We start from the raw sequence: 14,774 nt of genomic DNA on the forward strand, positions 1-14,774 counted from the left end.
TGCACCAGGCACTGCTTAATAAGGGTCAAGGATTCTTTCCTTCGCTTCTTTTTTTACCCTGCTGTCAAGCTAGAGCATTCTCCAAGGTCCCTGTGGGGAAGGGCAGGGTGCCCTGCTGTGTCCATGTTGACCACTTCCCACCAAGTGGTCCGGATCACTGACCCCCCAGGAAGGGCGAGGCAGAGGAAGGAAGGAGGGGTTTGTGTGGAGTCACCATGGGGGTTTTGACAATGGTGTCCCTATGGCCAAATGGAACCCCACCAGGTTCCCTCTATCTCTCAGGGGGCTCCTGGCTCTAGGGGGCTGCTGGCTGTCAGGCAGATCAGTGTCCTCAGCTCCTGGGGGATGCTGGATGTCTGCAGAAAACCCTGGCTCAGCCCGTGCGGAGGCTCCTCCCCTGCCAGGGCAGCACCATCACGCCTCCAGGAAGCAGGCTGGCCAAGCACCCAGGCAGACCTGGGTTCACATCCTGCTCCTGCCAGTTGGAATCAGGCAAGTATATTCGCCTCACAGCCTCAGTTTCCTCTTCTGCTGAGTGGGATAACATTGTAGGAGCTGCCTCAGAGGGCTGGTGGGAGGATTAAGGACAGGCCTACATAAAGTGCCTAGTACAAAGTATGGTGCATAGTAGATATGTGCCTACTCAAGAAATGTGAGTCCCTACTCTGTCCCCTGTAGCTTCTGCTTTCATAGATGCTCATCAGCCAGATTAGACAGAAACTTGGTTTGTATGCGTCAGGATGTATGCAGCAGTCACTAACAAAAAGCTCCAACTCTCCTGGCTTAACCCTAAGGAAGATTAGCTTGTCCCCTGAAATAAGCCCAGAGGTAGGACAACTCCAAGACTGACTAAATTCAACAGCTCAAAAACGTCCCCAAGAATTCAGGGGCGTTTTTTTATTCCCATGCAACTATTTCAGTGTTGGCCTCACTCTCTGATCAGCTCCCCTTGTTGTGGCATAGTGGCTGCTGCAGATCCTGGCACTGCAACCTGACTAAAGTTTAGACACACAGATGGATCACCGCTTTTTCACAGGTCCATGGGTATGAGGACCACTTTCCCAGAAGCACCACCCCTGACTTCTCCTCATACCTCATTGGCCCAGATCAGATGACAGACCCATTCCTGAGCCAATCACCAGTAGGGGTTGGGTGGTACTATATGATTGGCTCCAGCCAATCATCCAGGTGGTCAGAGCTGTAGGGGGATCATCCACCCTCATCACTGTGACTGATCTTAAAAATCCTGCTCCCACCATCTTTTTCTCCAGTTCCTCCCCTCATTTCAGGATACAGGAAGAGCCTGCTTCTCACCCCTTCTGCTGCTGCTAAGTCCCTTCAGTCGTGTCCGACTCTGTGCGACCCTATAGACGGCAGCCCACCAGGCTCCCCCGTCCCTGGGATCCTCAAGGCAAGAACACTGGAGTGGCTTGCCATTTCCTTCTCCAATGTATGAAAGTGAAAAGTGAAAGTGAAGTCGCTCAGTCGTGTCCGACCCCTTCACAATTTTACCTCCTAGCAGGATGGGGCCAGAGGTAGGTGGCCCCTTCCTGGAAAACTCTTCCCACCTTGTTGCTCCTCACCACCTCTGGTTTAGTCAGCCCCTGGACTCTACTCCTCCCCATGTCTGGTTTAGACGTCATCCCCTGGACGCTGCTCCTCCCCACCCGATCTGAAAGGAATTCCCCATCCCACAAGGTACCCCACAGTCACTGCCTCAGACTTTGGGTCATTTCAGCACGTAGCACAATTTACCTGCTTTCTTGGTCTGTGTCTTCCCACTGGACCATCCCCTTCATGACAGAGGGGATCGCCCTCACTTGTCACAGGACACAGAGATCCTGATGGCTCCAGGAAGGCACAAGATAAGGCTGGTGTGTACAAACGTGGGAAACATTTGCTTCCCAGGAAAGTTAAGCCTTTGCTTGAGGAAAGGATTGTGAAATCTCCAGCTCACCTCCCAGGCCTTATATCAGCAAAAGGGAGTGTTCTGACGTCTAGCTTTTCTGGAGTCAGAGTTGATTTCTTTTTTTTCCTTCATTAAAAAAAAAAAAAAATTACATCCTTGGCATTAAAATAGCATCTTGGATGATTTCACCCGGCTTAGGTTTTGTGAAGCCCCCATCAGCGGCATCGTGGATTGTCTGACCTTGACCCTCACGAGGTTGACTGAGTTGAGTGATCGACCAAAAGAAGCAGCTATTTGCTTGTCTTGGCAGCTGAGCTGAGTTCTTGGGATCATTGCTGAACTGTTGAATTTAGCTACCCCCTTGCCCTGGTGTAGGATAGAGGCACAGATAAATAGAATCTGTTTCTGTCTTTTTTTTTTTTTTTTTTTTTGGCCATGCTATGTGGTTTGTGGGATCTTAGTTCCCCCTGTAGGGGCTCAAGTTTATCCAGCCAGGTCAGGGGACTTGGTGCTTGGTGGCTTGTGACTTGGGTCACTGGCTGGTATTGTGCTCAGTTGCTTAGTTGTGTCCGATTCTGTGCAACCCCCCCTCCCCCCAAGACTGGAACCTGCCAGTCTCCTCTGTCCCTGGAATTTTCCAGGCAAGAGTACTGGAATGGGTTGCCAGTACTAGAACCAGTAGGCTGGTTCCTGCTCCAGGGGATCTTCCCAACCCAGGGGTTGAGCCCATATCTCCTGCGTCCCCTGCATTGGGAGGCAGGTTCTTTACCACTGGCACCATCTGGGAAGCCCCACGCTGGCATTAAGAGGGCCCAGCAAAGCCATCTGGGCTGCAGCCCTGGAAGAGGGGTGTGGGAGCATCCATTTAACTGATCGGTGGGTGTTCACCAAGCCCCTACTATGTGCCAGCTGCATAGGAGGAAAGAAAGAATAAACCAAAAACTGTATAGACAGACACCAGCCTGGCTCTGAGGGTGCTGACTGTCTATCAGGAGAGTCAGGCGTGGTAAGAAAGAATCGTGCCTTCCACCGTTGGGTTGTGTGGGTCCTGGCAAGCAGAGGTACATGGGGATGTGAAAGCCTGCTCTAGGGGAACTGAACTGGTCTGGAACGTTTCCAGGACGAAGGGGCTGTTTCGCTGAGAGCTGAGGCTTAACGAGGTTACTCAGCAGGGCCTTCGCTGGCGGTCCACTGGTTAGGACTTCGAGCTTTCATTGCCAAGGCCCAAGTTTGATCCCTGGTCAGGGAACTAAGATCCCACAAGCCACATTGTTGTTCAGTCTCTCAGTTGTGTCTGACTTTGTGGCCCCATGGACTGCAGCACGCCTGTCCTGCACCAACTCCTGGAGTCTACCCAAACTCATGTCCATCTAGTCAGTGATGCCATCCAACCATCTCATCCTCTGTCACCTGCTTCTCCTCTTGCCCTCAATCTTTCCCAGCATCAGGGTCTTTTCCAATGAATCGGCTCTTCTTATCAGGTGGCCAAAGTATTGGAGCGTCATCATTAGTTCTTCCAATGAATATTCAGGACTGATTTCCTTTAGGATGGTCTGGTTTGATCTCCTTGCAGTCCAAGGGACTCTCAAGAGTCTTCTCCAGCACAACAGTTCAAAAGCATCAATTCTTTGGCGCTCAGCTTTCTTTATGGTCCAACTCTCACATCTGTACATGACTACTGGGAAAACTGTAGTTTTGACTGTACAGACCTTTGTTCAAGCCACATAGCACAGCAAAATAAATAAATAAAAATAATTTACTCAGCCAAGAAAACCAGGAAGAATGTTGGGAAGTGGAAATAGCATATGCAAAGGCCCTGTGGCTTAGGTGCATGGTGAATGTGTGTGTGTATGTGTAGGGAAAGGCTGGCATGTGGCAGCAGGGAGAGGCAGGAGGGAATGTGTAGGGACAACAGCCCTGAAGGTCAGGGTGGGGACTGGTCGGAGGAGAGGCCAACTTTGTCAGGGCTCCTGACCCTGACTCTTCATTAGAATCAGCTGGGGAACTTTGGAAACCACTGGGTTCTGATTCCCTTGACCTGGGCTGGACCCAGGTGTGGATGTGATTGACAGCCCCTCCCGTGGGTGATGCTCCCATGCAGCCAGGTGGAGAAAGGCCAGTCCAGACTGGAAAGCCCTGCGGATTGTGTTTTCAGCCACATCCCAACAGGACCGTGGCAAGGCCTTCGGCTCAGGAGGGGCTATAGGGAGGGGTTTCATGATCAGAGGTGCCTTGGGGGAGAAAGACAAGCCGCAGAGAGAGAAACGCTGCTTTGAGGGTGAGTCCAGGTCCTGTGGGCAAAACCACGAGAAGCTGGCAGCGACCTGGCCCGGCAGCTAGAGAGAGGCTGAGCCCACTGGTGGAACTGGTCCCAGTCTCAGCTGTGGGAGGAAGGGGCCACGAGGCAGCCAGCCTCCCCGCATAACCTTTCCATCCAAGTGCCCCTTCATGAAAGGGGACCTGCTGCTTGAAAGGGGACCTCGCCCCACAGCCGTCTTGAATGGCAAAAGAAAGCAAGGGAGCTCCCAGTGGCCAGAACGGAGGGTCAGTTCCCGGGGAGTCTGGTCTCAGACCAGTCACTCTGGGGCATGAGAGGAGGGGAGCAGTGGAGAGACGTGGGGAGTTTCCCGGCTGGAGAGCAGAGTGAAGGAGGGAGAGGGACGCTGAGTGGAGGTCAGGGACAGGGAGGCTGGGTGAAGTGAGCTCAGGGCCGGGGTCTCCAAGGACGGGCGGCCAGGGGACATCTGCTGTCGTTCACCGGCTGGAGTGGAGCAGGGCGGGCTCTGCTTCAGGCCAGCTGAGCAGCCTTTCCCAGCGGCCCTCCCTCCTCTCACAGAGGACACTGCTGAGACCTGGCACCTCCTACACAGACTCACCTATCGTCTCTGTTTAATTCTGGCTCGGAGGGCGCAAAACCTTGCCCAACATCACACAGCAGTATTTGGGCCCAGGGTCATCTTCAGGCACACAGCTCGGGGCCTACTAGACTTTTATGGGCCCAGAAAGGTGTGTTAAATTCTCTTAAAATCAAAGGAAGTAGGGACTTCCCTCTCAGTCCAGTTGTTAAGACTCTGCACTCCCAATGCAGGGGTCACAGTTTCGACTGTTAAGCAGGAAACTAAGGTTCCGCATGCCACACAGTTCAGCCAAAAAAAACCCAAAGAAAATAAAAAGAATATATTCCAGCTTGGTGATGGACAGGGAGGCCTGGCGTGCTGCGATTCATGGGGTTGCAAAGAGTCGGACACGACTGAGCGACTGAACTGAACTGATATTCCAGCTTGGATTATATTTATCTTTTTATCAGTGCAGTCATAAAAGATTATTTTTATTATTATTTTTTTTTAGTAGGGGAAAGGCCCAGGAAGGCAAAAGCACCAAGGGCACATGGAACAACGTGACTCTGTTCAGATGGTAGCACCACTTCACCACTGGGTAAGGGCCAACCCAGGCTCTTCCCCTGCCCCCGCCCTCTTCCTGGGCAGCAGTGTGTTCTGACCCCATCAGTCCGCATCTCAAGCCCATTCTCTGTCCAGCCCCATCCTTCACTTCTCAGATGTGTGGCCACTTCCTGGGAGACCTCTGCTGGCTTCTGTGACTAGGTCACAGTGCCTCCCCCCGCAGCCCATCTGCCCATGTTTCAGTTTAGTTCCTCTGGACACTCAGTGCAATGGTTTTGAGCCCAGACTTTGAAAGCAAATGCCTGAGTTGCAGTCCCAGGTCTGCCAGTTATCAACCATCCACAGTTTGGCATGTGAAAAAGAGGAGAGTGGAAAAGTTGACTTAAAACTCAACATTCAGAAAACTAAAATCATGGCATCCGGTCCCATCACTTCATGGCAAATAGATGGGGAAACAATGGAAATAGTGAGAGACTTTATTTTGGGGGGCTTTCAAAATCACTATAGATGGTGACTTCAGCCATGAAATTAAGACACTTGCTCCCTTCGAAGAAAAGCTGTGACCAACCTAGACAGCGTATTAAAAAGCAGAGACATTACTTTGTCAACAAAGGTCCATCTAATCAAAGCAATGGTTTTTCCATTAGTCATGTATGGATGTGAGAGTTGGACTATAAAGAAAGCTGAGCACCAAAGAATTCATGCTTTTGAACTGTGGTGTTAGAGAAGACTCTTGAGAGTCCCTTGGACTGCAAGGAGTCCAACCAGTCCATCCTAAAGGAAATCAGTCCTGAATATTCATTGGAAGGACTGATGCTGAAGCTGAAACTCCAATACTTTGGCCACCTGATGTGAATAACTGACTCATTTGAAAAGACCCTGATACTGGGAAAGGTTGAAGGCAGGAGGAGAAGGGGACGACAAAGGATGAGATGGTTGGATGGCATTACCAACTTGATGGACATGAGTTTGAATAAACTCTGGGAGTTGGTGATGGACAGGGAGGCCTCGTGTGCTGCAGTCCATGGGGTTGCAAAGAGTCAGACACGACTGAGCAACTGAACTGAACAGTTTGGCAGTTTGTTCATTTCTCTGACCCTTAGTTTTCCTGTCTGTAAAATGGGGATAGTAAGAGTACTGACCTAACATAATTTTGATAGATTAAATGAGTGAATATTTTTAAAGCACTCCACTGTATGTCTGAGACTCAGTCTCCTTATCTGTAAAATGGGATGATAATAGCTATTTGATAGAGTTGTGATAGGTTAAATGAATTATTTTTTTTATGCACTTGAAACTGTGCCTGGCACCAAAAAGTACCATCAAAGTGTTTTTTAAAAACACTGATAAATATCTGACTCCTCCACTTGTTAAGCCCTGTAAAAGCAGGGGCTAGGCCTGGTTTTACTCTCGCCAGTCTGGCACATAGTAGGTGTTCAAATGTTGGAACAAATTGAATGTTCTCTGTTCTTCCTTTTTATGCTTCTGTGTTTCTTTCTGCTGGAAGTCACTCACACTTGAGTATAAAGTATGAATTTAATACCCCCTGTCCCTTTTCCTAAAGTACTTATTTGCCGGATTGGTTCACTGTGGAAGAAATGTTCTGCCTTTTAGGGGAAGGAATCACTGCCTTGGTGATCTGGTGGGGAAGCTTATGGGGGTTGGAAGGGCAGGATTTCCTCCTAGACCCTGTAACCATGGGCCATATCCTTTGCTCCTTAGAGAGCAGGCACTTGTGCCCTCTGTATTTTTAAGGGAGCTATTTTCCTGTCTTCCTGGAGGAGGAAAGTGGTCAGCAGTGGCTGTCAGACCCTGGCTGGCAGACCTCTCCAGCTGGCCCCTGGCAGCAGAGGAGATGAAAGGCCTTGCCAGCTCCAAGGCTTTCCCAGAGGAAACCTCGCCCACAGTTCTGCAGGAAGTCACACTCCAGCTTGATGAGTCCCAGGAGGGCAGCCCGCTAAGCTTAGGATCATGTCCAGGTCTCCAGAGCTCAGATCAGCCAGGAGGACCTCCGCCACTTGGAACATAAAGTTCTGAGGCTTGGCAGGAATAGGGGAGGAGCCGCCCGCCCTGACATCCTGAGGGGCCCCCTCGGCCCCAGCTGGGAGCGTCCAGCTGGCTGTCAGGCCGGGACCCTGCCTCACCCTGATCAAAGGAAAGCACTGCGTTCCCGGGGGGATTTGTACCATGTTTATTTCTCGTCTCAGAGCCCTTTCTCCTTCCACACGAAACCCGCAGGGCCACCGTGTTCCCAGAATAGTCGCCCTTGTGGTAAAGGCTTCGGGAAGAGCATTTTCACAAGTTAACAATCGCAAGACATTAACTGATAGGACACTACTTGGCGTCCTGGGTCCCCGTGGTCCGAATCCAGCTGAGGAATTGATAGCTCAGTTAAAGAACATTTATTGAGTACCTGCTGTGTGCCAGGCCCTGGGAGATGTCCTGAGGGGATGCCTGAGAGGTCAGCCATGAAGGGGGGCTTCGGGAAACACGCCTGACTTTTGTGACCGTCTCTTCGTCTGTAGATGCCCTTGTGGAGTCGTCACGATGATGAGTTACTCTGTGCATCCGGCCAGTGCTGGTGCATTCTGGCATTGTGCAGGGCACCGGGTGCATTCAGTAAGAGAGATGCCCCCGCATCTTGACCTTGAAAGCCTACATCCCACTCCAGGGTGTAGGAACTTCCCACTGTCACTGTGATGAGTGACCACAAACTCCATGTCTCAGATGAGAGAATTGAGGAGCAGTCAGCACCCCACAGACCGAGGCTGAGCTGGGACCCGGCCCAGGGGCATCTAAGCCCAGAACTGCCCCTGCTGGCGTCACAGTGATCAGACAGGGCAGGTGCGGAGCCCCAGCCCTGCCACCACTGCCTGACCTCAGGCAAGTGTCGTACCTCTATTTCTCCATCTGTAAAATGGACATCGTAGCAATGCCTGTCTTGGGGTTGCTGAGAACAGGTGATAGAGTACGAAGTTTGTGAAATATGGAGTTGTGTATAAAACACACAAGCTGACATTTATAGCACCGTTAGGATGTCCGTGAAGTGCTTTACTTGCACAAATGCACAGAACTCCCAAGAGACCCATGACGTTTGAGTAACAGTCCACATGCCCACACTGGAGAGGAGGTTTCCGGGGTTCAAGGGCACTCTCCCCTCAGCCATGTGCTCCGCTGGGCCCCGTTCAGCAACAAGTCTTCCAAAGAAGTTTTGTGGGCAGAAGAGTTTGTCAGACCAGCCTCGAGTTTGGACAGAGTAGCAGCCGGAAACCCCCAACCCATCCCCTGTGTGCCCACCCCCACCCGGCCCCAGCCAGCCCCCAAAGCCAGCACCTCTCCTGGGGAGGGGACTGCCCAGCCTGCAAGGAAGTGCTCATTATCCCTGTGTGACAGGGCCACTCCCAGCCACGTCTCCAAGCAGCATGATGCCCCCGTCTGCTGCCGCTGCCTTCTGAGCCGCCTCGGCTGCAGACGTCTGGCGGGGAGTCTCTGGGGCCAGATGGAATAGGGCAAGCTAAAAATAACCTGGCGGGCGGCCCCCACCAGGGGATGGGGGTGGGGGCCTGGGCTGGGCGAGGACACATGATCCCAGGGACCCGGCCGAGTGGAGCCGAGAAACTCTCCAGCAGCCCGAGCACACTTCTGCTCCCCATTCTAGGACCCACCGGCTGGAGCACCCCTCTCCTCTGACCATCCAGGAAGAAACACCTCGAACCAGCTACAGGATGGGCAGTGGCCGGAGAAAGGTCAGCTGGACTTTGTGCTTCCTGCTTCTGCTGCTCCTTGAAGCCGCTTCCACCAAGAACCTCTGGAAGCGGGCATTGCCCTCGAGGCTGGCGGAGAGGGCCCGTGTAAGTGCCCAGGTGGGGGGGCTGCTGGGGGCCGGGGGGAGATGGGCAATTCTCGCCCCCCACACGCGGGCAGGCCAGGGCAGGCGTCTTTATCTGAATCGTGCCAAAGTCGGGTGGGCAGGCAGATGGACCTCACAGCCCTCAAAAGGCTCCGTGCCTGGAAATAGAGAAGCCAGGGGCCCCTAAAAACACACGGGGGGACAGCGATGGGCTTTCCTTACCCAAGGTTACTTTCTCCTGACAAACAGCACCTAATTTAAGAGTCCAAGGACTTAAAACTGAGTGCTGTTTCTCAGCAATCAATAACCAAATGTCGGTAGGATGCAATTATGCTTCTGTGTGCTTCCTGACTCACTCAGTAAACACTTGGTAGAAACTGCTCTGGGCCAGGCTCCATGTGTGGTCCTGTGGGTACAACACAGAGACAGCCAGCAGCTCCTGCCCTTAAGGATGGCCTCATTGAATAGGGTGAGCAGCTGGGTAACATGTGACAGCCATACAGAGAGATGGCACACCAAGACCAGAGGTGAGAAGCATGGGCCTTGCAGCCCTGAGTTTGGATCTGTACTCTTGCTCACAGGCTGTGTGACTTCAGGTAAGTTGTTTGACATCTCTGAGCACCAGTGATCTCATCTGAGAAAGACTGTGCATTCCTTTCAGTTTGTTCAAACAAATAGGCAGTTAGATGGCCACTGTTTACCCAGGTTGCCCTAGACTGTAAGGATGCCAACTTGTATCCCCAGGCCTTGGGAGTGTTACCCCCACAGGCCTGGGGTTGCAGAGAATGAATGAGAAGCTAAAGGGAAATGTATCCAAGCACATCTGATTTTCCTGTGTAGGTCTGTGGCTATACCGGCGTCATCGTTCCAACAGCATTTGTAGCTCTGTGTCTTTGTATCCCACGTTGGTAATTCCCCCGCTATTTCACACTCTATTTTTATTCTGTTTGTTATATTGATCTGTGATCAGTGATCTTTGATGTGACTATTGTGAAAAGATTGCGACTCACTGAAGGCTCAGAGGACAGTTAGCATTTCTCAGCAATAGGGCATTTTTGTGATTAACGTGTGTACATTGTGTGTTTTTTAGATGTAATGCTGTTACACACTTAATATGCTGTGGCATAATGTAAACGTAACTTGTAGGCGTGCTGGGAAACCAAAACATTGATGGAATTGGCTTTACTGTGGTGGTCTGAGACCACACCCACAGGATCTCTGATGTCGTATCTGTCGACAAGCGTTGAGAAGGTAAATAATGCAGGAAGGGGACTAGGAGAGAGACTAAGGCTGGGGGAGGATGTCATTTTAGGTTCCCTGCCCCAAAAGGGAGCACAGAGGCATAGAAGGTTCAGGAAGATCTACTAACACTCTCAGCCTAAGGGTGAAGAGTGAATGACTCCATATCCATCAAACACAGCACATACTGAGTGGTCCGTGTGACGTGGTGACTTTGGCTCAAATAATTATGAAATTGGTGCTGTTTGGCTCCCTAGAGGGAATGTAGGGTCTTCACAGTAGGGCCTGATTCTGTCTCCTTCAGTGCAGTGTTCTTGGTGCCTTGCCAGGTGCCTGCCATGAAGAAGGCATCCCATACATCCTTGTAGGTAAATTATGGGCAAATACAAAGGAAGGCCAGAAGAATATGTACAGCTCTGTGCCAGGGGAGTCAGGGAAGGTTTTCCACTGTTGGGGATATTCAACCCAGGGCTTTGAAGGATGAATAGGAGTTTTCCAGGCAGAGAAGAGGGAAAAGGGAATGTTTAATGATGCCAGGCATGGTACGATGTATGAAGCTGTACTGAGGCTAATCTCAGCCTCCAGGGCTCACGCTTTTACAGGTCAGGCAGGAGGCCATGTGGGTGTAGAAAAGCGTAGTAGCAAGTGAAATGGTGGTAGGTGTTTGGAGGGAGGAGAGTCAACCCTTGTCAGATTGGGCTCTCCTGTGCTCTTCACTGGCCCAGCCTGCCGATTTAGGCCACAAAGTATCTAGTTCTCTGGTTCTAGGACCGCAGAAAAATTTCTGGTACATCACCTGGTCTCATTTCCACCTTGACCCAGAGCATCACAGGAGCCAATGCCATGACATCTCACAAGGAGGAATGAGGAGGCTGGGAAGATTGGGGGCAGTGTGCACTGGGGTGGGGGAAGTCTCTAAGAACACATGCCTGGCTGGGCTTCGGGAACCAAATTACTTAGCCACTGTTTATCAGAATGTAGGTGCTTTGAGTGTGTACTCACTGGATTGAAACTCTCCCCTGTTATCAATAGATATCTGCTTCCCTCCCCAGCTCCAGGACACAGAAGAGATTTGTGCCAAGAATGTACCTTGGAGAGAGCCCCTGGGGAAAGACAGGCTGTTGACTGGTGACTCGATGGGTAGGGAGACTGAGCAGGGCACCAGGCCCAGGAATTTATCTCAGTGACATCTCTAATGAGCTGTGCAACTTTGGGCTGCTCACTGCCCCTCTCTGGGCCTCAGGTCATTACTTGGGAAATGGAAGGCAGAGGATCAGATGACCTCCAGGACCCTTTCAGTTCTGATTCTAATTTCCATGCAAATGTCCAGCAGGGAATTTAGGAGTGATAGGAAGCAGCCCCTGCATATTCAGGGGCCAGACTTCCCACGTGGCCCCCACTGCCCCACCTAAGCTGAGTCAGCTTTTCAGCTGTGGCTTCTGGGGCAGGTCAGGGCAAGGGGAGGTGGGCCTCCAGGTTTATGTGAAGCCCACTTGTACCACTCCAGAGTTAAATATAGCCCTTATTAAAAATTAGGTCATATAAATTTATGTAATTTACATGAAAAAGAAAGGAAGTCCTCCTTATCAGAAGCATATTACCTCCTAATTATTTTGCTACATCTTAACCACGCTCCCTGCTCTCAAGATTGTGTCTGTAGCACCTATGAGGTAGAAATACATCCATCGGGAGCTTTTACACATCTCTTCTCCACTCCTCATTCAGCAGTTTCACACTGGTGGCTTAAAATCAGCCCTGGTGGGAGTATTTACACCATGGAAACTGGCACAGACTGCATGTGGAGACCTGGGTGTTAAACCTGGACCAGTGTGGCTGCCAGCATCCTGCATCCTGGCTCCTCCCCTTCCTGAAGCCCCGCCCCTTGGCAGAGTGGGCAGAGGGGTTCCGGGGAATTTCCTGGACACTGTATGCCTTTTCCTGCTCTAGACACAGTGCCAGAGAGGAAGACAGGGGAGGCCCTTTCGGAGGCTCGTAAGGAGAAGAAGGCTTGTCCTCTGTGAGCCTCCGTTGCCTTGCCTGCAGCCTGGGAGGCAGCGGTGCTGCTTTGCAGTCCAGAGGAAAGACCACAAGAGCCTCCAGCTCAGGGCCTGGCAGGGGAATACCACTCTCTATGCACTAATAAAAATAAAGAGAGCCAGATATTTACGAGGCTGGATAAGACGGAATAGGCCAGGGAGTGGAATGTTTATCAATAGCCCAAGAGCCCTTCTGGGATGCTCAGGGTCTGTTCGGTGGAGCTGGTGTTTTGCGCTTTGCTTTCCTGGCATTTGATGAAAGTCATAAGAACAGTCCTTCCTACGTGTCAGGCCAGGTGTTCACCCTGCGTTCTATCTCAGGATCCTCTGAGCAGATCCCCCAGATGGGACTCACTGTAGCCGCCATGGCGGCCTGGTGGCCTGATGATCTCTATGTGTCACTGTGGCTATAGGTCTGTTTAGTCTCCTAAGCTCCCATACGGGGCAACTGGAAATGGAGACAGAGCTCTAGTCACGGTAACCAAAGCAGAAACAGCCCAGGTGTCCACAAGCTCAGAAAGGATCGACAAAATGGAGTCCATCCACCCAGTGAAACATTATTCAGCCATAAAAAAGAATGACGTACCGGGACATGCTCCAGCATGGATGAACCCTGGAAACCTTATGCTCAGTGATAGACGCCAGTCAGGGGACTCCCCTGGTGGTCCAGTGGTTAAGACTTCGCCTTCCAATGCAAGAGGGTGTGGGTTCAATCCCTGGTCAGGGAGCTAAGATCTCACATGCCTCATGGCCAAAAAAACCAAAAGATAAAACAGAAAAAATATTGTAACAAATTCAATAAAGACTTTAAAAACGGTCTAGATCAAAAAAAGATGCCAGTCAGAAAATACCACATAGCCTGTGACCTATTGATATTTATGAAATGTCCAGAAAAGGCAACTTCATAGGGACAGAAAGTAGATTAGAGGTGGCCAGGGGCTGGGGCTGGGGTAGGGATTAGGAAGTACTGCTTACTGAGAATAGAATTTTTTCAGAAACTAACATAGTTATAAGTTAACTATACTTAAAAGTATACTTCAACTAAAAAAAGAAAAGAATGATGTAAACCTTTTAGAAATATAGAGGTAAGTGGTTGCACAATATTGTGAATTTAGTGCTACAGAATTGTGCACTTCAAAATGGTGAAAGTGGCAAATTTTACGTTGTATGCATCTTACCATGATAATTAAAAAAAAAAAGGGAACCTGAGGGATTCCCTGGCAGTCCAGTGGTTAGGACTTGGCACTTTCACTGGTCGAGGAACTAAGATCTTGGAAGCTGTGCAACGTGGCCAAAAAAACAAAAAAAACCCCTCAAATACCTAAGGTACTTCTTATGGATTCTGTGAAGGTCTCCTGGCCAGGTCAGTCTTAGTTTCATGGTTCCTCCTCAGATGAGCCTTCCCTGGTCCCGGAGTACCCTGTTTATGTCTCCCTTACAAGTTTTCTTAATTTCTCAACTTCTCCTTCATAACATTTAGCTCCCATATTATCATCTGCATGATTTCTTCTTTTTTTTTTTTTATTCTGGCTTTGTTTCATTTCTCATTACTCGCTTGCACAGACAAACAAAAGGAAAGCGATTTGCTTGCTTCCACTGTGTGATGTTTGGTGGTGTCCATCGCTTGTCCCAGAGCTGAGCCATGTGAAGGCAGGGCGGGTGTTTTCTGGTTCAGGTTAGCTCTCCTTGCATGCACCCAGTGCCTGGCACATAGTAGGCCTGAGAGCTACGAATTTACCATGAAATGAGTGAATCACATTAAAAATTACATTTCTAGAGCAGAAGACAAGGGGTGGAAAGTTCTAGAAGACTCTCAGGTACCCAGCAGGGCTCAGTGAACACACCAGCTGGAGGAGTTGGCCGAGTTTGCGGCCCTGCTCTGGATGTGCCCTGAGATGGCTTGTTCTGGGGTGAGATCCCGGGTTTCTGAGCCCCTCCCAGAGGAAGTCCTGTGAGCCTCGCACCAGACTCTGCTCCCGGAGCCCGGGTGTCAGGAAATGGCATTCAGCACACACTGAACTCTCATCCCGCCATTCCAGGGAGAGACGTATTTTTAGATCTTTGACATCCAAATTCCAGAGGAAGAGTGAGTAAAGCTTGGAGGAAAATTGGCTTTCTTCCTGCACCCAGCAAACCAGTCCATCCTGGGATGCATTTTTATTGGTCAGGCCATTAAGTCTCTGGAACATTCCAAAGAAGGGTAACACTCTCGAGGGGATCAGAGCGTCGGGGGTGGGGTGTGTGTGGAGGAAGGGATGTGGTAAACTGGGGCAGCTCTGGAGACTGGATTCTTTCTCCTTAAATGGAGATGGTTTCAGTTTTTTTCCCCCAATTATAAA

At 50.6% G+C, this 14,774-nt stretch overlaps 1 protein-coding gene across 3 annotated transcripts in view; it reads left to right on the forward strand.

The window, feature by feature from the left end:
* The window catches only part of WFDC1 (WAP four-disulfide core domain 1), a 63,217-nt gene that overhangs the window by 25,624 nt on the left and 22,819 nt on the right, over nucleotides 1-14,774 (forward strand). The window contains exon 2 of one of the 3 annotated variants that reach the window (XM_055552240.1): nucleotides 8,969-9,161. In XM_055552240.1, coding sequence (XP_055408215.1) covers nucleotides 9,036-9,161 — 126 coding nt within the window. In that variant the 5' untranslated portion in view covers nucleotides 8,969-9,035. Of the gene's footprint in view, nucleotides 1-8,773; nucleotides 9,162-14,774 lie in introns of those variants that run through there. The other 2 variants (XM_055552241.1, XM_055552239.1) reach the window with 2 other exon arrangements.

This window comes from Bubalus kerabau, chromosome 17, assembly GCF_029407905.1.
Source record: "Bubalus kerabau isolate K-KA32 ecotype Philippines breed swamp buffalo chromosome 17, PCC_UOA_SB_1v2, whole genome shotgun sequence".
In the NCBI taxonomy this organism is placed as follows: Eukaryota; Metazoa; Chordata; class Mammalia; order Artiodactyla; family Bovidae; genus Bubalus; species Bubalus kerabau.